General features: G+C 45.4%; 1 protein-coding gene across 3 annotated transcripts in view; it reads right to left on the bottom strand.

Annotated features, from left to right (window-relative positions):
- Window positions 1-2095: 2095 nt before the first annotated feature.
- The window catches only part of LOC105062698 (cell adhesion molecule CEACAM7), a 41935-nt gene continuing 21826 nt past the window's right edge, over window positions 2096-22204 (bottom strand). For 2 of the 3 annotated variants that reach the window (XM_045510541.2, XM_074369520.1), the window contains exons 3-10: window positions 16899-17086; window positions 15619-15978; window positions 14356-14634; window positions 8067-8187; window positions 7039-7091; window positions 6693-6724; window positions 6234-6275; window positions 5578-5977 (exon numbers count right to left, since the gene is read on the bottom strand). In XM_045510541.2, coding sequence (XP_045366497.2) covers window positions 5888-5977; window positions 6234-6275; window positions 6693-6724; window positions 7039-7091; window positions 8067-8187; window positions 14356-14634; window positions 15619-15978; window positions 16899-17086 — 1165 coding nt within the window. In that variant the 3' untranslated portion in view covers window positions 5578-5887. Of the gene's footprint in view, window positions 3799-5577; window positions 5978-6233; window positions 6276-6692; window positions 6725-7038; window positions 7092-8066; window positions 8188-14355; window positions 14635-15618; window positions 15979-16898; window positions 17087-22204 lie in introns of those variants that run through there. The other variant, XM_074369519.1, reaches the window with a different exon arrangement.

Genomic DNA, 22204 nt, shown 5'->3' with positions numbered 1-22204 from the left:
AAATGTATGCTATTAGACATCTTCCTTAAGGAATGAACTGATGAAATCCACTTACGGAAACATCAAAAGGTAGTTTAGGAATGTGGTCCAAAGAATAATGACTCCCCAGTGATGTCTTAGTCCCTGGAACCTGTAAATAGGTTACTCTACAGGGCAAGAAGGACTTTGCAGATCTGACTAGGTTAAGGACCTGGAGATGTGGAGATGATGCTGGATTATCTAGGTGGGTCTGATCTAATCACATGAGTCCTTACAAGCAGTGAACTCTTCCTGGTTGTGGTCAGATGGAAACAGGATGATGGAAGAAGGGTCAGCCAGATACTACATTGCTGGTTTTGAAGATGAAAGAAGGAGGCCACCAGCCAAGGAATGCAGGCAGACTCCGGAAGTCAGAAAAGGCAGGGCTATCGGTTCTCCCCTAGAGCTTTTGGAAAGGAACACAGCCCTGTTGACACCTTGATTTTAGCCCAGTGAGACCTTTATCAGAATTTTGACCTCCAGAAAAATGTAAGAGAATAAACTTCACTGTTTAAGCTGCTAAGTTTGTGGTGATTTGTTATAACAGTGATAGAAAATTAATACGAAGAGATAACCCAGGCTTCCCATTCTGGAACAAGATTGCTTCCCTCTTGCCCCCAACCCACCCCCACTAATACACTCACTTTTCCCTGCTCCTCTTTTTCAAATACAACAAAATATCTGGGAATTGTTCAATAGACATCAGAATTCTGATAGCTGGAAAGAAGAAGGCAGACAGGTAGTGAGTTCTTTGGCTTTTCTTTTTTATCTCCCAAATGCCTGAGAATAGGTGTGGGTGAAGCCTGCAACTTGGAACTGCCAACAGACATAGATGGAAACCCCCCAAAGCCTTGTCTCTTTGGCTAAAAGACTGGTAAGGGGGAAGCCTAACAGAGACCTAGTGGGGAGCCTCAACCTCCGCTCCACAACTGAGGCACCTGCGGGATGGTGATCGATTTGCAGCAGCTGCAGCAAGAAGCTCTGGTAGACAGTCCCAGGCCCCACTTGACAACCAGGTCACTGGCAGTGGTTTGATCCACCTACAAGGGTTTCTCTGCCCTCCTTCCATCAGCATAGGAAACTCAGGCTCAACAACTTCTGCTCCCCCGCTTCCCCACTGGCCAAAGGTAGCCCACACGCAGCCAAAGGAAACCCCTTCCACCTCTGCACAGAACAGGCAGGGATTGAGCGGAAGCTATGGTAGTGCCAGAGACCAAAGTAGACCAGGACAGCAGTGCAAAGGCTCTGTGATTATACCATCATGGGAATGAAAGCCCATGAAAGTAGGCCAGCATCCATCTACATGCTGAACTGAAACAGGGATACTGTTTGCTAAAACTGAAGATTTAAATACAATCAAGGCTGCTAACACAATAGCAAAAATGTCCAAGATTCAAAAAAAAAAAAAAAAAAAAAGCCAAAGAAAAAAACAAACCAAACCACCAGTCATCATACCAAACAACAGGAAACTCATAGTTTGAGTGAGAAAAGACAATCAACCGACTCCAATTCCAAGATGAATCAGATGTTGGAATTATCTGACAAAGATTTTATAAGGCAATCATCATAAGAAATACTTCAACAATCAATTATGAATTCCTTTGAAAAAATGGAAAACATCAGAAAAATATGTTATAAAAAGGAACTAAATGGAAATTATAAAACTGAAAAATACAGTAACTGATACATCCATATTCCACATATATATAAATATAAACTGCATTGGTGGACTCAGTAGTAAAATGGGGATGGTAAAAGATAGAACCAATGAGCCTGAATACAGATCAATAGAATCTACTGAAAAATAGAGAGAAAATAGACAGGAAGAAAATGAGCAGAGTCCCAGAGCTCTGTGGGGCAAAAACAAAAGGCTCTAACTTTGGTACCATTTTAGTACCAGAAGCAGAGCAAAAGAAAACATGGACATGGACAGAAAAAGTTTTTTTTTTTTGGGGGGGGGTAATTAGGTTTACTTATTTACTTATTCCTAGAGGAGTTACTGGGGATTGAACCCAGGACCTCGTGCATGCTAAGCATGCACTCTACCACTTGAGCTACACCCTCCCCCAAAAAAGTATTTGAAGAAATAATGGTTCACGAAACTGAGTGAAACTCAAAATAGGATAAACCTAAATGAAATTCACACTAAGACACATAGCAAACTTCTTTCAAAAATCCAGAGAAACTACCCATTTCCTCTTAAGGAACTCGAATTTAAATGACAGTAGATTTTGTATCTGAAAACATGGAGGCCAGAAGGAGTGGCACATTTTTCAGTGTTGAAAAGAAAGGACTGTCAGCTAAGGATTTTATAGCTGGCAAAATTGTCTTTTGGGAATGAAAGAGAAATCAGGACATTCTCTGATGGAGGAAGACTACAAGAATTTGTTGCTAGCTGACCTATCCTTAAAGAATAGCCCAGAGAAGGAATGTCCAATTCATCCTTTTCTGTTGCTTAGGCTTAGTGTTATATCTAAAACCTAACCAAGTTTAAAATAATTTAAATCTCTGGCAATAATAGACCACACTAGAAATCAGTAACAGAAAGACAGCAGGAAAATCTCCAAAACACTTGGAAGGTAAACAACATATTTCTAAATAATCTATGGGCCAGAGAGGAAGTCTCAAAGGAAATTAAAAAAATACACAGAATTAATATGAATAAAAAATAAAATAATTAATATGAATTTTAAATAACACCACCATTTGTGGGATGGAACTTACGTAGTGCTGAGAGGGGGTATTTACACAACAAAATGCTTACATTAGGAAAGAGTAAAGTGCTCAAATCAATCATCTAAGTTTCTACCACAGGAAACTAGACAAATGAGAGCAAAAGGAACCTAATTCAAACCAGAAGAAGCACCGAGGTGACCCTTACACTAGATACCACAAGGGGACGAACGCGGCCCGAGCCACTGGGAGGGGTAGGGCTGAGTCTGGAGTGTCAGCGTTGGTTTTGTGGGTGGGATGTGATTGGGAATGAGCGAGAAGGGGATGCCTGTGAGGGCCCCAGTCTTCCTCTTCATTCACCTGGCGTTGGGGGGGGGGGGTCACAGGCAGATGGAGAAGCCCTCAGGTGTTAGGTTTTACCCGGGAGATTTGTCTTCATGTTCCACTAGTCTCTCGGGAAAAAGGTTTGCTCTGCTGAGAAGGACACCAGGTATGGGGCTCAGCCTGAGAGAGTTTTCCAGAGGCTCTTCTCAGCCCTGCTGTCTGGGGAGCTCAGCTGGGGCTCCAGAACAGGAGGCTGTGCTCAGTGGGTGCTCCAGGCTGGGTGATAGGTATGTTTCTAAGGTCAGGCACTGAGGGTCAGGTGTTAATCATGAAACGGTCCCTCCATATTGTAGGTAAGACAGTTTCCTGACACTCAGGGGTGGGGAGATTCCCTGGGAGGCCTGTGTAAGCTCTCGGCTTCCCCAGGGCCACACTCTGGGTGCAGCCTTCAGCCATGTGGGAAGTTGTAATGGATGTACCAAAAAGTTAATATCCAGACAGGTGCAAAGGGTTCACAATTAATAAATAAGAGTAAGTCAAATTATCCCTTTAAACATTCTGCCTCACTGTATTTTTCTCATAGAAAGAAGAGAAATGGGGGGTGGGGGTGGGGAGCATGTCCAGCCATCCCTTCTCCTTGTGTCCTCCTTGCTCCAGCCCCTGGGATGAGCACAGCAGAGACACTCTCCTTGGTGCTGACGAACGTGAACTACCCAAGGGCTTGGCTGTTGTGATCTTTGATTTGCATCTGCTTTCTTTTCATTACTAAAAAAATGAGCATCACTAGAAAAGAAGAGGTGAAGAGAGCTGCAGGGAGTGTGGACTGGCCTCATCTCCTTTTTGGGGGGCAGTGAGGGTGCTGTAGACTTCATGGAAGGATGTGACACCTTCCATGAAGGATGACCAAGTCCAGGCTGCCCATGAGCAGTTTGTAGTGAGAAAAGATGATGACCATGGCCTTGGGAGATGGGGTAGACAGAACAAAGCTCCGTCAAGGGTGTCCACATTCATTCCCAGAATGTAAGAATATGCCTCATGATAAAATAAACCTATAGATTAAATTAAGGATCATGTGATTGGGAGATTACAGTGGATATCTGGCTAGACCCAATATAATCACTTTATAAATGAAAGAGGGAGATAGGAGAGGCAGAGCCAGAGAAGGAGATGTGATGATGGAAGCAGAGCACCAAGAGATTTCAAGATGCTTTGCTGCTGGCACTTTAAATGTGGAGAAAGCGGCCACAAGCCAAGGAAAGCAGGCAGCTTCTAACAGCTTGAATGGCAAGGAAACAAAAGTCTAGCCTGGAGTCTCCAGAAAGAACAGAGCCATACTGACACCCTGATTCATGTGAGTTATGCCACTAATGTTGTGATAATTTGTTACAGCAGCAATGAGGAACCACAAGAGGTGTCACTTTGTCTAATCCAAGATTGTGTGCATGTGGAGTCAGCAGTAATTTATATCTAAATCATGATGCGAAACTTTGCAGGTTTTTTCCTTTCCTCTCATCTTACGAAAAATGATACTTGGGCATTGAGAGAACATTCTTGTGAACTGTGGGTTCTGCACCTTAGTGGGCAGACTTACTTTATTTGTGCAACTGTGGGCACCTGATCCAAGTGAACCTTGATCCAAGTGAACAGCACCTATCCCAGGGCCCTCAGGGAAGGACTGAGAAATGCTGACCCTGGTGTGTGGTGGGGGCTGCAGGTAAGGCCTGGGTGGAGAGGGCCTGTGGGACACTTCAAGGAAGAGACAGTTTGTCCCGTTGCCACGGGAGCCAGGGTGAGTTTAGGTAGAAGGAGCCCCGCACTAAGTCGTGGGCTCACATGTGGGGAGAAGGCTGAATTCACTAAGATCCACATCAGAGAGCAAATTGGAAACCCATGGGAAGTAGATGGTAGAGGCCACGGGAAGTGCCTGGAGGGTCTTGCTCAGGGCATGAATTCTGGGTCCCACCCACCTTGGTTACTTTGATAACTTCTGTGTTCCCCCAGAGGGTACGATGTCCTGAGGGTTGGCCTAGGGACACAACAGAAGCCATGGACAGAGTAGGCATCTTAGATCTTGGATTTGGGGACAGGCAAGTTCATCTGAGGCAGCCACCAGTCGGGGCCACCAGGGCGTGGTGAGGAGGGCCAATGTGTTCAGGACACCAAGAGGCTGCAAAGGGGCCTCACCAATCATATCTGCCCAGCCCATGGCTGCTCCTTCCTGGCTTCTGTTCTAGTGGCCCTCAGATGGCTCCACATTCTGTGTTTCAGAGACTCAAGGAGCATTTGCCAATGAGCAAACACTGGGAGGTGTTCATGACCCCAGGCCAGTGTGAGGACAGCTGAGAGCCCTCCTGGCTGGGCAGGGGCTCTTGGGATCCTCCCTCTCCTGTTAGTACGGTCCCACCCCATCTCTACACACTCACCCCAAACTCTTTTCCAGGGAATAGATAGGGATGTGGGGTAACTTAGAGCTAATACTTTCACTGTGGGACCCAGGAGAGAATGGAGCAGAGTTTCAGGTGAATTTCTGCCCAGACAAGATCCCATGGGCAGGAAAAGGGCAAATGAGAAGGAGCTCTTTATTCAGATCTCTCAGGGGGCCCCAGTGGGTTGCAGGCCACTAACTTCTCACTAACACTAACTTCCTCACTAACCTGGGAAGCACCCACTTCCGGGGGGGATGGGAGATTGAGTCTTGGTCCATCCAGGGCTCAGGGCAGCCTGTGGGGTCTCCAAATTCCAGGAGGGACCCTGACCCTGGGCCCAGGTTCCCGAAATATCCTCCAGGCTCAGAGCTGGTTATCTGGCTTAGGCTCTACCTCCTGATCCTACCTGGAGTCTGGGGTCTCAGCAGGGTCCCTCCCTGCCGCCCTTAAGAAGCATTTCTAGGAAGAGATGAGGAAACCACATCTGCTTTGTGATTGAGCCCACAGTAAATGTCTCTGTCAGAGTGTAGTAGTTCCTGTAAAAGAAAGAAGAGGCTTCTGAGCTCATGCAACCTTCTCAGAACATGACCTAGGAGTTCCCAGGCCCTGGGCCCCCAGGGCTGCTCTGCCGGGGGCCTAGTTGTGCTGGAGGTTCTCTTGCCCCAGACCCCTCCCTCCTCTTCATCCCTTTTCCATTTCTGCTGCTGTTTCCTGGACCTCCAAACACAACCAGGGGGCATTTCCTTGGGCCCCTTGGGTCCGTGGGACCAGAACATTCATCCCCACACTCACCTGGTAGATGGGACCAGCTGGCTTAGGGTCAGATTGGGAAGCCTGGGCAAGGGAGAGAGCGGGACAGGGAAGGAGAGTCATTTCTCCTCAGGAGTGACCAGCTCTGCCTCCCGAGGAGCTGTCTCCAAGCCTGAAGCCCCCACCACCAGCCCCACCTGGGCTGTATCCCCCGTCCTTATCCTGGGACCCCTGCCAGAGGATCCCCATGCCCACTGTGCTTCTAGCTGGACTCCAGGGTTCTCCTGAGGCCAACAGGGGACCAGTGCAACCTCAGGACAGGGTGGTGGGTGGTCCTGCCCCTGAAGTGGGCCCAGGTCCTGGCCAGGGTGGGTTTGTCTTGTCCTGGCTACTCCAGGGTGAGGGGTATCTGTGCTGTGCTGCAGGGTTGGACAGTCCTCCTGCCCTCAGTCTGTGCAGCTGGGACCCTGGGGTGAAGAGACACGGAAGGGATGTACTTACCAGAGAGACAGAGCTGCCAGAGGGACCATGTCCTGGGAACAGAGACAGGAGTTAGCACCCAGGGGTGAGGAAACTTAGACCCACCCAGCCAGCAGAGGCTGGGGGTCCAGCTCCCAGAAAACCAGGAGAGAAAGAGCACCACCCAGGGAGAGACCCTCTGCAATTTTAGGGTCCAGTGAGGGCAAGGAGATGACCCATGACTCAGAAGGCATAGGTCAGGCTGAATAGCCAATCGGGGTGCCCCGCGCTGAAGCCCCAGGGGAAGGGTCAGAGGCCCTGGGGGTGACTGGCAGCGGTGGACACCATGGGGCAGGACCGGCCACTCCCAGGGTGAACAGATACTCACCAGGGGTGGACGCTGGGGGGCAGCGCACTCTGTTGTTCTGCAGGCAACTATGGCTAGGAAAGATCAGGCTTCTTTGTGAGCAGTGCAGGGAGAGGGCACAGCTCTGGGGTCAGAACATGGGACAAGGAAGGTCCCTTTTCCAAGCAGGGAGTGGGGGAACCTCCTTTCTCCACCAGTGCTGCTTAGAAGAGGAGGGCCCAATAGAGGGGAACTGAGGAAAATCCGTAAGAAGCCACACCTGTCCTGGTCCCAGAGGGGAAGGACCCACAGGCCAAAGCAGGTCCAGGAGAAAGTGGCCAGAGAAGGGACAAAGGATCAAATAAGGAATTAGACCAAAGGCTTTGACTAAGTGGGAGGGTAAGGCCCGCAAAGGAGAGCAGGGCCAAGTGGGGAGCTAGTGCCTCTTGGATCTCTCTGAGTGCAGTGCCGCTGCTCTGACCACCTTCCTTCAGACCAGGGGATGCTAAAATGTGGCCATGGCCTTGACCTCCACCTCTGTCTGCCTGGGAATGAGGTGTAAAGGACATCCCACGATCTGCTGTCCTGGCACGTTTTTCTATCTCACATGTCAGGGGCTATGGTTAACACATCTGCCACATGGGGACATTTGACCGCCCCCCCCGCCCCAGTCTGTCCAGGCTCCACTCCCTGCTGTGTGACCTTGGCCAGGATGACCCTCAAGTCCTGATGCTGTGAATCCCTTTCATCAGGGTGGTTGTATTTAATTAAACAGCAAGAGGTCCCGTTTACTGAGTATTTACTCTCTGCCACACAGCTGCATGTCTGCTCCAGGACAACACTGAGCAGGCGGGGCCTTCACTGAGCCTAATTTATAGATGAGGAAGGTGTTGAGAAGACGTCCCAGGTCAGCATCTGGTGGGGAGGAGTGAGTGGATGACAGGGAATATCCACAGGGAAGTTAGGAGGCCGTGGAGAGTAAGGCTCAGAATCTGAGGATTGGGTGTCCTTCCTCCTCAACTAGGGTCAGACTGGGGAACAGAAGTGGCATCTGGGAAATGCCATTGTACCTTTTAATCCTTGCAAGGAAATAGAAACACCCCAGGGCAGCCACCAGTACCACTGCAACCAGGATCCCAACCACGATGCCAACAATGGCCCCCGTGCTGAGAGCTGGGGTGATTTCTTGCCCTAAAAGGAGGAGAGAGAGAGAGTGAGGGGAAGTGGAGTCCTGACTCTGTTGGAGGGAAAACCAAGAGAAACCTTCTGGGGGAGAGGGCCCGGTGAGGGAGGAAGGAAATGCAACTGAGGTCTGTGTGCAGCGTGTGTTTTGCCATCACAATTTCTTCCAGACTTTCTCACCGCAGGGCATTGCATCATTTTCTCTTCCTCACACTTGAAATCTTGGACTTGATCTATCTCTTCGTTCTCCCACATGAAGTGAGTTCCACGTCTTGTTCAGTTGCCGTTTAAAGTCTCTTCTTCTCTCACATCATGTCCCTTCTCTCTGTATCTTCTTTCCCATCACTCTCGATGATCTTAGAGGGCAGGCCCTTACCAGTCCTCTCAATGCTTATCAGTAATAATAATATTAGCTGACTGTTTCCAGTTGCCTTCTGTGTGCCAAGCACATTCATCTGCTCTGATCCTTCCACCCCCGTGAAGGAGCGGGATCATCCCCGGTGTGCACACATAGACCCACAGTGCTTAAATCAACCAATGTAGGTCATAGAACTGGGAAGTGATAAAAAATTTTTAATCAAGTTCTGCTTGACTTTACAGCTAATAACAAGAATGTTAAGAAACAAAATAATACTCGTTGAAAACATTACTTGACTTAAGCCTACAGGCTGTTGGGTGGGGCCAGGTCTTGGTGCCAATGACCCAGGCAAGATGTCAGCCTCCAGGAAAGTTCATGCGGCTGAATTCTCCCCAGACTTCTGCCACCAGCTTTTATGTCCCCTGGGCTCTCCCACTAGTAAAAGCAGCCAAATGATCACCTTTACCTTTGCTAGTGGAGGCGTGGCCACCATTTGGACCAGTGAGACAGAGCCCAAAATCATATTATTTGGAACCGTGTGGTCCCCCAGAAACAGTGATCCCAAGGGGCTGAAGAAAGAACTAAATGAATTAGTCAGTGCTATTGAAGAACGTTTTTTCCAGCCACAGAAGTATAACCTGCAGCCAAAAGAAGAGTCAAATATCCCAGCCTCGGACATAATTACATTTACTTACAATTAAGCTGAACCTGATTTCTGTTTTTATTAAAATTATTTACTTATTTTAGTGGAGGCGCTAGGGATTGAACCCAGAACCTCCTGCATGCTATACCACTGAGCTATAACCACTCCCATGAACTTGATTTCTTAAGCAATAGTTTTGCGGGCCAAATAATTTAAACTATTGCTTAGAGTATTTGTATTTTTAAATAGGCTTACATTCTTCCTTGTTTTATGTTTGAACTTTAAGGTAACTAATGAAAGATGGCCAAATCTAAACAAACAAACAAACAAAAAACCAACAACCCCAAAACCCCAAACAAACAAACAAAAAATAAAACATTACTTGAGCCCTGACTGTGTAGGACCCTGTCTAGGCTTTAATCTCATTAACTTCCTAGAAATATCCTTACAATAGCTCTAAGATCCAGCTGTTCTATTCTGGTTTTACAGATGAGAAAACTGAGGCTCAGGAGGTCGAGTGTCTTGCCCATAGTCAAACAGTTGGTACAAAGAATAACCAAACAATGACAGCATTATCCAGGTTTCCCATGCTCAATTAAGCACGTTCTAGAGGCTCTAAATGGAGACTACCCACGTTTTCATTACTTGCATTTATTACACATCCACTTCCAGTGAAATTACGAGAGAAGCAGTAAAGATGGTGAAGGTCACTCACAGCACTCAGCTGGCAGATGGGGTCATAACTGCAGACATTGACCTGGGGGAGACTTCACACTGGTAAGACCCTGAATCCTCCCTCCTAATACTGCTGATGGTCTCGGGACAGCTTCATCCTCTCAGAGAGCCATAAACTCCTGGTCACTGATTGATCAAGCACTGTATCACTGGGCCAGTTTGGGTCCAGGCTGGAGGGCTCTCAGGGGAGTTCTGAGGGGAAGGGCTTGACTACTGAAGAGGGTGATCTCTGTCTGGTTCCTGGTCATGTAGAAGGGGAAGAGTGTATGCCAGCCTTGTGGACAAGGCCAGTCCCTTGACTGATGCCATCTGACAGCTCCTTGAGATAAGCCATCACCTTCCTCCACAGTGTCCACAACTGCTTTCCTCTCTGTCCTGTTTTCCTACTCCAAATGTACTTGTCTGAGATTGACCCAGATCATGTTACAATCAGTGCCCATGACTAAAACGTGTCCTTAAGGTGGGAGGATGGCTATCCCCATATTGGGCCTGTCTGAGGAGAACCTCCTTCTCAAGAAGGAAATGTTCTTACTCTTTGTTAAATGATTTACTCAGGATTGAGGAAAACCTGGAGCTGAAGTGTCAGAATTGAAATTAATAGTTTACCTGATGGGTTCAACTGCACATTTGAGCAGATAGAAGAAAAGCTCATTGAATATGAAGATAGGAAAAATGAAATTATCCAGACTGGGGAGTAGAAGGGGAAAAAAATGAAGAAAAGTGAACCTAGCCATAGGAATATGCAGAACTCCATCAAGTGGACAAACATGCCAATAATGCATTCAAGTTTTCAATGTTCAAAATTGAAAATTATGAATCAACACATCAAAGAATGTTAAAGAATGCTAAGAAGAATAACTCAAAGATGTACACACTGTGACACATTATAATCAAAATGTGAAAGGCCAAGGAAAGAAGGAGATGATTAAAGCAGCAAGAGAGGAATGATTTATCATGTACAATGGATCTTCAGTAAGACTAAAAGCCAATTTCTCATCAGAGACCATAGAGGCCAGAAGGCACAGAGATGACCTACTTAAAATCCTAAAAGAAAGACTGTCAGCTAGGAAAGCTATATACAGAAAAACTCCCCTTCAAGAATGAAGGAGTAATATAAGACATTTCCAGATAAACAATAGGCAAAGGAGTCTGTTACTCAGATATGTGCCATATATGAAATGTAAAAGGAATCCTTTAAGCTGATATGAAAGGACATTAAGCAGTAACTCAAAGCCATGGGAAGAAATAAAGAACACTGGTAAAGCAATTCCATAGGTAAATATATTATTTAAGCCATTATTATTGCCTCTTCCTTGTAATTGTTCTTTTTCTTTTTTATTTCAAAGGCATTTCATAAGCAACATTTATAAATCTATGGTAATGGGCACATAATGTATAAGTATGAATGAAACTTATGATCCCTAACTGTCTAAAATGGGAGGAATGCAGATGTAATATACAGTGTTTGTATATTACAGAATCTCATTTGGTATTATTTCAACTAGGTAGTTAAGCATTTCAGATGCTAATTGTCAGCTCCAAGTCACCACCAAGAAAAAAACTAGAATAAATATGGGAAAGGAAAGAGGGAAATCAAAATGGCAAATAACAAAAACAAATCAGCTAAATAGCAGAAAAGTAAGTAATGGAAGAACAGAGGAATAAAAATCACATAGGACATACAGATAACAAATAGCTAAATGGCAGAAATCCCTCCTTATCAGTAAGTATTTGGATTGTAAATGGATTGAATCTTCAAATTAAAGATAGAATGGATAAAAATTATGACCCATCCCTATGCTTTCTTTAAGAGACTCATTTTAGGTACAAAGACACAGAAGATGGAAGTAAGGATGGAAAAAAATATTCCACACAACAAAAGGAGAGCTAGGGTGGCTATATGCATATCTGATAAAATTATATCTAAGTCAAAAAAGATGATCAGAGACAAAGTAGGGCCTTCTATATCAAGAAAAGTTTCTATTCATCAAGGAAATATAACAATTATAAGAATATATGCACCTAACAACAGAGCACCAAAGTTGTGAAGCAAAAATTGACAGAACTGAAGGGAGAAATAGACAGCTCTATCATAAGAGTGAGACTTCAACACCCTATTTGGATAGAATAGCAAGACAGAATTTGAATACAGGAAATAGAAGATGTGAAAACACCGTAAACCAATGAGATCTAATAGATGGATACAGAACACACCATCCTGAGAACTGATCTTGTGCAGGGCATAGTACTCAGTGTTCTCACTTCTCATTGCAAACAACCACCGCCTATCCCTGTGAGGAAGTGGTGTCACTTCCCCTGCAGAGATGACGGTGCAAGTGAGGAAGACAAGTGGTGGGATCTGGAGTTGAATGTGACAGTAAGCCAATAATAATGACAAAGCCAAGTAACATACTGAATACTTACTGCCTGAATACATGTCTGCTACATGCTTTCCACCTTCACTTGACTGTCTCTTCACAACAGTTCTATAAAGTGCATCATAAACACTATTGTACACATAAGAAAAAGGAGATTTATTTACTTATTTTTGTGGAAGGGGAGATAATTAGGCCTACTTAATTATTTATAGAGGTGGTACCGGAGATTGAACCCAGGACCTCATGTATGCTAAGCATATGCTCTACCACTTGAGCTATACCCTCCCCCTAGAAAAAGGAGATTTAGACTTTAATAACTTATAGGAGGTGATGAGGGTCACTCACAGGTCACATCCAGGCTGAGGACGTCACTCTTGCTGGAATAGCCCAGGTTGGAGACCTGGCACTGATAATTCCCGGCATCCTCCCTCCTGACAGGGTGTATGGTGAGGGTGCTGTTGCCCTGGGACAGCTTCATCCTCTCTGTGAGCAACAGACTCTGGCCATTGAAAAGCCAGGAGATGGAGATCCCAGTGTCATTTGTAAGACAGGTCAAGAACATGGTATTCCCATGTTCTGTGACAGTGGTGTTGCTGGCTTGGATGGAGGGCTGTCCACTGGGCTTGTGGAGAAACAGAGGAGGTGACTGGCTGAGAGAGGATTTGTGGCCTGGGGCTGAGCTCCTTCCCGAGAGATCTCAGCCACTCCTGGGATCCAGTCAATTCTGTAAAGGTGACCCAAAGGACGGCCTGAACCTATGAAGAAGGCCCTGAGTCTTCATTCAGGTGACAATCTGAAAGATGATTACACATCCCCTCTGACCTCCAGATCACCTCAGGGTGACCCTTGCCTGGTCCCCCTAGACATCTCTGTACTATCAGCACCGGGAACCCCTTTTCAGCCCATGTGCCCAGGAACCTCATCATCAGGTAGAAATTTTCCCTCACGCCTCCATGTGACCCTTTCCTAAGGTCTTCTGTGACTTCATAATGCCAGCCCCTCTCATCTAGTGTATATACACATCTGTGTATGTCAGGGAGGCAGGCGCTCCACGTATCGGGCCAGAACAGCTTTACATTATTAGGGAAAGTGTTCCTTTTTGCGAAGTAACTTAGTAGAAAATGAAGATGGTCCAGTTAGTTTTCATGACCTTAGGACCTGGAGAATTTCCAACTAAATGATTTCTTAATCTGAAGAAATCTCTTATTCCAGGTCTGTGGATTGAATATCACAGTGAAAGATGTCTCTAGAGAGCAGTGGTTATGGTTTTAACAAAAGACTGTACACTTAATCCTCCTATAAATTATACTTTTTGGCCACTGTCCTGTGGCACACAGCTTGGTACATAACTAATTTCAGGGTACTTTTAGAAAATCAGAGAGATCTCCACCCAAGGTCAGTCCAAGTAGTCCAGGGACCACTTGCCAGAGACTGACTTTTCATAAGTGGTGCTATCCAGGCCAGTCACAGAATATAGGATTTGCTATTGTGTGGCATGACGTGGGGGTACAGAGCGCCTGTGTGGATTGCTGGGGTCTCCCGTTGATAAAGCAAGATCATTAGTGGCTGGGATAGAAGCTTGTGGCAGGAGAGGCTGAGGTTTGCCTCTGGATGTTAATAGGAGTCTGAGGGGGAAATGACAGGGTGTCCCTGCCACTTGCAGCAAAGTGCATAAAACCATGGGTGATGCAATCAGAGGGAAGGGAAGGATCCTGGTTTGTGTTAGGGCCAAAGTGTCCCTCTGAGCTGGGTCACAACCTTGTCTTAAAAAGTCCCAACCAGACCCCTCATGTTCACTCACCCTGAGTCTGAGACATTAACCTGATTCTCCCATCACAGGATGGTGATCCTGAGCCTCTCAAGACAGGAGCAGCTGTTCCCTCCCAGTCTTGGCTCAAGGCTAGGCCTGCCCAGATTTGCCTGGGCCAGGAAGTCATGGCCAGCCTGGTATCCACGGGTGAGGGTCCATGTACTTGGACCTGAGGGGAGTGGGTGTGGCCTGGCCTCTGGCTGTGTAGATTCGGGCAGGCTACCTGGGCCACATAGAAACAGAGATTACTCACAGAGGAAATTCAGGGTGAATGGGTCACTGCGGCCGGCACTCACTGGGTTCTGGGTTTCACACACATAAGGTCCAGTGTCATTCCTTGTGACATGGAGTAAAGTGAGAGTCTTGTTGTCCTCGGACAGTTCCAGCCTGGTGCTGTCAGGGAGGCTCCGATTGTTGATCCACCACATGTAGGTGGTGTTCTGAGTCTCAGGTTCACATGTTAACACTACCGTGTCTTCGTGCTCCAGGGGGTTGAGGTTGTTGCTGGTGACGACAGGTGTGGGTAACTTCGCTGTGAAGATAACAGAGAGAACATTGCCTCTTTTATAACTTTGATTCCACCAAAAGCATCTTCAATCAGAGTCGTCATCTCTTAACCTCTAAGCCAAACTGAGTCCTTAAAGAATAAGGCAGGTCTGTGTATCACAAGACAAATGCATGAAACTCTGAGCTCACTGAACATACGGCCACCTGCTATATGTCTGGGAGGAAGCACAGACTTCCTCAAGTGTCAATTGTGCAGCAGCATTTAGTTGTGGAAACAATAAGATGGGAGTCAGAGACCATCTGGCGCCTGTCCTGGTTCTTCACTGACCAGCTTCATGAGAGGGCCCCCGGGCTGAGTCTTCATGGACAAGTTGCTGCCAGGAGTATCTTCTCTCCTCTGCTCCTCCCTGGGGACACTGACTTTCCTTTGGAGACTCCAAGTCCCCCAGGGTGGTTGGCTGATGGCCTGGGGATCTCATCCATCTAAGCTCTCCATACTGAGTTTCAGGTGAAGGACTGCTGCCCAGATTTGGCTCTTAGGGCTGAGCCCTGGCTGGTGACCAGCTCAGAAACCTGGAGACCTGGAACAAGCTCCCCAGGGCCATGGAGTCAGGAGCCCTGGGACTGGGGCTGCGGGGGTGGGGGGGACCCGAGTGTCTCTGTGAGGATCCCAGGGGACCCTCAAGCCAGGCCCTTATTGAGTCCTACAGGGTCTTCCTCAGGGTCATGGTCACAGGGAGGGGCCCAGGGGGTTGGACTGAGACTCCTCTCCCTCTGCTGAGTACTCCCATCAGACTGGTCCTTCTTTTTGCACAGGGTGTCTGCAGGGTCCAGATTCCAGGAAAGGATTCTAAACCTTTGAAATTTTTCTCCAGTGTGTGTCTTGCACTAAATTTTCAAACCCCAACATGGGAGTAATGCAGAGGGGGATGGAGCCACAGTCCAGGCCTGTAGGTCCTGTGTGACATCACACCACCCTGCACCCAGAGGTCAGAGAGGAATCACTCACGGAATACTCGGAGTTGTCCAGATGCTGCTTTAGAGTCAAAGTGATTCGTTGTAACAATTATAGTGTAGTATCCTGTGTCGTTCTGAAAGACATTCTGGAACAGCAGAGACCCATTGGCGTATATCGTCTCTCGGCCGCTGTATGCAGGCCCTGGTACATTTACTTGAGAGCTTACTATATATGATGCAATTTGTTGGCTGTTTTCTACTTTTTCTCCTTTGAACCAGCCATAGCCTAGAAGATCCTCTGTCACATTGTAGACAAGTAGAAGAACATCCGTCCCTTCTGCAGCATTGACTGGCACTGATTCAATACTGAGTTGGGTAGTGGTGGGCAGGTTCCAGAAGGTTAAAAGTGAGACTAGGAGGGAAGGGAGAGAAAGCAATTCATAATCTCACCTATAAATTGGGATGGGAAAAAGAAGCCCTGGGTCCTGAGCAGGTCTCTTCATCCCTCAGCCTTGCTATGTGTTTTTATAGTGTGTATGTGTGTGTGTGTGTCTCCTACTGGTTCACAGTTGGCAGTGTGACCCCCATTACTTCAGCAGCTCTGATCTTGTTATTTCCTCTGTTTCCCCAGGTGCCTGCCCGGCTCACTCCCTCTCTGCTCTCACTCGCCTGCTCACCCTCGGGTGGGGGGGCGTGTTAGGAGATGCCCTCCCTGACCACCTGCTCTAAAGACCCTCTGCCTTCACTTTCTGACCTTCCCCTGCTCTGTTTCCTTCATGACACTTGTCAGCACCTGACAGCACATTCTAGATCTCTTTGCTTGTCTGTCTTCCTCCCCACAGAACGTGAGCTCTGTGAAAGCAGGACTCTGCTGATCTTATTGTACCCTCAGTGCATGGAACAGGCGCCAAACACCTGGTGATGAAGGAAGGTGTGTTCCCAGGTCCCTCCACATCCTGGTGTTTACTTGTCAATTTCTAAGGGTGGTCGGTATGGACAATATTAATGTCCCTGGTTAAGTTGTTTTTTTTCCCATGACAATAACTGTGCTTAGTATTGTCATCAGTTTCCAAAATTTATTGTTCAGGAATTTATTGTTCAAAATTTATTGTTTAACTTGTAAAACATACAGTAATTTAGGTTTTCCTGCCCTTTAGCAATTCTAGTTCATTGAGATTTTCCTGTTGCTGACCCCATCCCTCCATCCTACCCTGCCCCACTGAGGTCCAAACAGAAGCCCTCTGTCCCCTCTCAGAGCCCTGTCTCCCCACGAGACCCCAGCCAGACTCTTCTCCCATCTCTGCCCACTCCCTGAAAACTGTCCCCTCTCACCTGCCAGCAGGACCCTCTGCCAGAGGACATGCCCTCTGTGGGCAGGGGCTGAGGAGGGCTCCATGGTATCTGCTGTCTGCTGTGTCCCTCCCTCTGTGAGAAGAGTTTCCACTCCAGAAACGCCCACAAGCACTGCTGTGTGATGTGTGAGCTCTGCTGTCCTTCCCCTCTCTGTGCTGGGCCTCCTCCTGGGGCAGGAGCATATCATGGGTCGTGTGGGCTGGGGGCGGGGTCTGTGCCCAGGACACTCCCTCTCCCTCCCCTCTCAGTCCTGCCTCCCTGCTTCCCTCTTTCTCTTTTCCTTCTCTCCGTACAGGGGTACAGGCATATCTCTGAGATATTATGATTTCGTTCCAGACCACCGCAATAAAGAGAGTCTCGTTTTTTGGTTTTCCAGTGCCTTTTAAGTTATGTTTACACTAAACTGTAGTCAGTCAAATGTACAATAGCATAATTCCTAAAGAAACGTACATACCTTAATTAAAAATACTTTATTGCTAAATAAAGCATCATCTGAGCCTTCAGTGAGTCATAATCGTTTTGCTTCTGGAGGGTCTTGGCTGGAGCAGTTGATGGCTGCTGACTGAATAGGGTGGTGGTTGCTGAAGGTTGATGGCTGTGGCAATTTCTCTTTTTTTTTTTTGATGATGGAGGAGGTAATTAAGTTGGTTTATTTATTTACTTATTTTAATGGAGGACTGGGGATTGAAACCAGGACCTCGTGCATGCTAAGCACGTGCTCTGCTACTGAGCTATTCCCTAGCCCCAGCAATTTCTTTAAAAAAAAATTTTTTTTTTAATTGAAGTGCAGTCAGTTTACAACGTTGTGTTAGTTTTTGGTGTACTGCATAGTGATTCAGTTATACATACATATATACTCCTTTTCATATTCTTTTTCATTATAGGTTGTTACAAGATACTGAATATTTTGACCAACAGGGGCTTCATTTCCAGAATATACAAACAGTTCATATAACTCAATAACAAAAACACAAACAACCCAATCCAAAAATGGGCAGAAGACCCAAATAAGCATTTCTCCAACAAAGACGTATACATGGCTAATAGGCACATGAAAAAAATGCTCAATATGGCAATTTCTTAAACTAAGACAACAATGAAGTTTGCTGCATTGATTGACTCTTCCTTTAGCTTGAATACTTAGAGGACATTGTCGCGTTATTAATTGGCTTAATTTCAATATTGTTGTGTCTCAGGGAATAGGGAGGCCAAAGAGAGGAAGACGGGGTAAATGGCCAGTTGGTGGAGCAGTCAGATCACACACATTTATCAATTAAGTGTGCTGTCTTATATGGGCATGGTTCGTGGCGCCCCAAAACAATTACAGTAGTAACATCAAAGATCACTATAACAAATATAATAATAATTTTGGAAAATTTACAGGTTTTGCAAAAATATGGTATAGAGACATGTGGTGAATAAATGCTGTTAGAAAATGGTGCCAATACACTTGTTTGATGCAGGGTTGCCACAAAACTTCAATTTGTAAAAAATGCAGTATCTGCGAATTGCAATAAAGCAAAGCACCAACAAAGGAGGTGTGCCTGTATTCAGGCCCCTGGGAAGTGCTGAGTCCTCTGCCTGCTAAAGCAGTGATTCTCTGCCTACTTGCATACACACACACACACACACACACACACACACACACACACACACTACTTTGGAGAACCCCAAGCCTGGGGCCTCAGAGTCACGTCAGGTTGGGGTGCATTGTAGCCTCCCTCACAGCTCTCTCTCACCTCATCTGGCTATCTCTTCAGAGAAAGAGCAGGGGTTACATCAGGAAATCTTGTCACAGGGATGTCACCCCCACTAGGCATGGGAATCACCTGTGGAACTTTATTATAAAGACTGCAAATGCCCAGGTGATATTTTAGAAATGCTGCTTTACTAGCTGCCCCGGTCATAAGCCTGTTCAGCTAGGCTGAGATCCTATGATGGGGGTGTGGGGATACATACATGTGTATACACACACACACACACACACACACACATACACATGTGGAGAGAGAGAGATAGGAAGCAAATGTGGCAAAATGTTAACAATTGGTGAATTTTGGTGAAGGGGATAGGACGTTGATTGTACAATTCTTTCATCTGTTCCATAGACTTAAGTTTCAAAGAAAAGGTTGGAAGATTAAAATGAAAGTATAGAGGATTGTGTATAAGCATGCTCCCCTCTTTCAAAAAGGGGTGAGATGCTAATATAGAAACACTTAAATCAGAAATCTCTCTGGCAGTCTATTAGATTTATATTACAGCCACAAGTAAGAGAAAAGATGGGCTGATCAATGACCTGAAGAGGATCAGAGAATGACACCCCAAAATTTGCTACTTTGGCATAAGGTTTATTTTGAGCTAAAGACAATTGAGAACCAGTAAATATAGGACGAGTTATTTGTCTTCCACTTATTGCCAAAGATAGAATATAAACTTCCCTTTTTGAAGGTATTTTCCCACTATGTACCAGAAAAAGAACAACTCATCACCAGAGACAAGGAATCAGCACAGACAAGTTTGCATAAACAAATTTCCCTTAAAATAACCCTCATCTCGCATTAATTACTCTATATATTTTCTAGTAACTTCCCCACAATTTATCATCCCTTTAAATCCAAACCTCCTTTCCTTGGTTAAAATAGTACATAAGCCCTGAGTCTAGCTTTAGGCTTCAATTTTTTATGTAAACTCCCATGCATATAAATAATAAAAATTGTATGCCTTTTCTCCTGTTAATTTGACTTTTGTCAGTTTAATTTACAGCCCTTAGGTTCTGAACTTAAGAGGTTAGAAGAAAAGAGTTTCCTCACCAAAAGGCCCTCTTCCACAGCAAAACAAACAAACAAACCCCTACAGGTATTTGTATCTTCTAGAATACAAATTTGTCAGTTTAAATCTTATGTCCAAGGCAATGGATTAATGGATTTAAGGCAATTAATCAGAATTTTAGATTTTGAGAGATTAAGAGCTACCTTCACAGGACCAAGTGAAGACCACTAGGGCCTGGGTGTCTTATAAGACTCAGCTGTTAGAAATTATCTTTGTGAAGACTGTTTCAGGATACTGAATAGGATCTGTTGATCGAAAGTTGTCTAGGAAGATGGGACATTTTCACCTCCTTACCTTGCTGAGATTTCTGTTGCCAGCAGTTAGAAAAGGCTCTAGTTTCAAGATGTGGGTATATTATTTCTTTAGTTAGCACCAAGAGAAAAAGACGCAGAGCTGAGAAGCTTAAAATTGGACAGAAATGGATATAATATTATGATTTTTTAAAAAAAGGAATATGAGAAACATAAAATTTTACATTTTTTGCATTCATTAATCTATATTCAGAGAGGAGCAGAATGAAGATGAGAACCATGCCCCCATCTCTGCAATAAATTCCCTAGAATGTCTGGATTTCAGCAAAAATGCTTTTTTGTCTCCTGGAGTGTGTCTGTGAATTCAAACTCTGAACACTGAAGCTGGAAAAACTGGGGTTTAATCCAAGTTATCAGTGGTCTGGGAAACTCTTATACCTCTGAGACCAAGAATGAGACCTTGTACACCTGGGAGGAGCCCTGCACACCTGGCCCTGGAGTCAGACCACCTAGGTTTGAATCCCAGCTCTGCAACGTATTAGCAGAGCTTCCTCTCTGGAAAACGGAGAGGATGATATTACCAACCTCAAATGGGGGTTGTGACAATTCAATAATCCATGTTAAGAATTACCAGGGTTGGGCACAGAGTAATGGCTCAATTAATGCTGTTGTATGATTAATGGGGATTTTTGATGCTAAGTCATGGGGATTGATGATGCTAAGATTTGTATGACAATTTGCGTTGACTGTTATAATAAGTAAAGGCAACTCTCATGACAGTAAATAACGGTTCTCCTTACAGTTAATGGTGATTGACTGTTAGGATAGTTGAGGGGCACTAAGCAGAAATGCCCTTCCAACTAGCAGAAAAGGAATTGATTGAAGAATATTTTAGGCAGATCACAGAGCTCCATGGGAATCAGAGAAGCAGGCTTGGAGGCCACATGGCCCAGTACAATGCCGAAACTGTAGTCTCTGGGCAGCTTCAATTAAGATCTTTTGCCACACTGCTAGGCAGAGAAACCACACATACACTGCACTACTGAAGCTGGCCCTGGAGTCCAGAAACTTCTGCACTACCACCACCACCACTACCCAGCCTCACTCAAAGCAATAAATGTCATGCACCCTTTGCTTTGTGGTGCTGTGTGCTTACAATCTTGTGTCTTGATTGGGAACACCTGGGTGCCGTTTCTGTGTCATTCCTGCAAGGGATGCTGGGGAAATGAGCTTTCTGGATTCTGCCTTGGAATACAAGGCAAAATACAGTATAGCAAAGGCTTTTGAAATGTGCTGGGCAGCCAGAACATGAACTGTGTCCATCACAAAAGTTTCCAATGGGACATCACAGTGGAGATGTCCAATGGGAGCCTGGAATTGAAGGTCCTGCCTAGAGTTAGAGATTTGAGAGGTATCAGCTTATGGAAGGGAAGTGAAGCCAACAATGTGGATAGAAGGGGATGTGAATAGTGAGAGAAAGGAACCAGCATGAACTCTGGGGAATAGCCACATTTACAGACTAGGTGAAGCAGCTTAAGAAGAAGCAGTGGCTAGCAGGGTGATGCCTTAGCAGTTTGGAAGGTCGGGGGTGTTGGGAGAATGTAACTAAAAACAAATGTTTATCGGGGGGAGGGTATAGCTCAGTGGTAGAGTGTGTACTTAGCATGCATGAAGTCCTGGGTTCAATCCCCAGTACCTCCATTAAAACAAATAAACAAACAAACAAAACAAACAAAAACAAAACAAAAAAGCCAAACAAAAATAAAATGTTAAAAAGGTCCATCAACGAATGCATGAATAAAGATGTGTACACACACACACACACAATGGAATATTAGCCATAAAAAGAATGAAATACTGCCATTTGCAGCAATATGGACGGACCTAAGAGATTATCATACTAAGTGAAGTAAGTAAAAGAAAGACAGATATATGATATCACTTACATACGGAATCTGAAAAATGAAATACATGAACTTATTTACAAAACAGAAACAGACTCACAGACATAGAAAACAAACTTATGGATACCAAGGGGGAAAGGGGAGGCAGAGGGATAAATTAGGAGTATGGAATTAACAGACTCACACAGCTTATTTAAAATAGATAAACAACAAGGATTTACTGTATAGCACAGGAAACTATATTCAATATCTTATAATAACCAATAATGGAAAAGAATGTCAGAAACAGACTCTCAGACAT

This window comes from Camelus bactrianus, chromosome 9, assembly GCF_048773025.1.
Source record: "Camelus bactrianus isolate YW-2024 breed Bactrian camel chromosome 9, ASM4877302v1, whole genome shotgun sequence".
Taxonomy (NCBI): domain Eukaryota; kingdom Metazoa; phylum Chordata; class Mammalia; order Artiodactyla; family Camelidae; genus Camelus; species Camelus bactrianus.
This window is presented reverse-complemented; position numbering and strand designations above follow the sequence as displayed.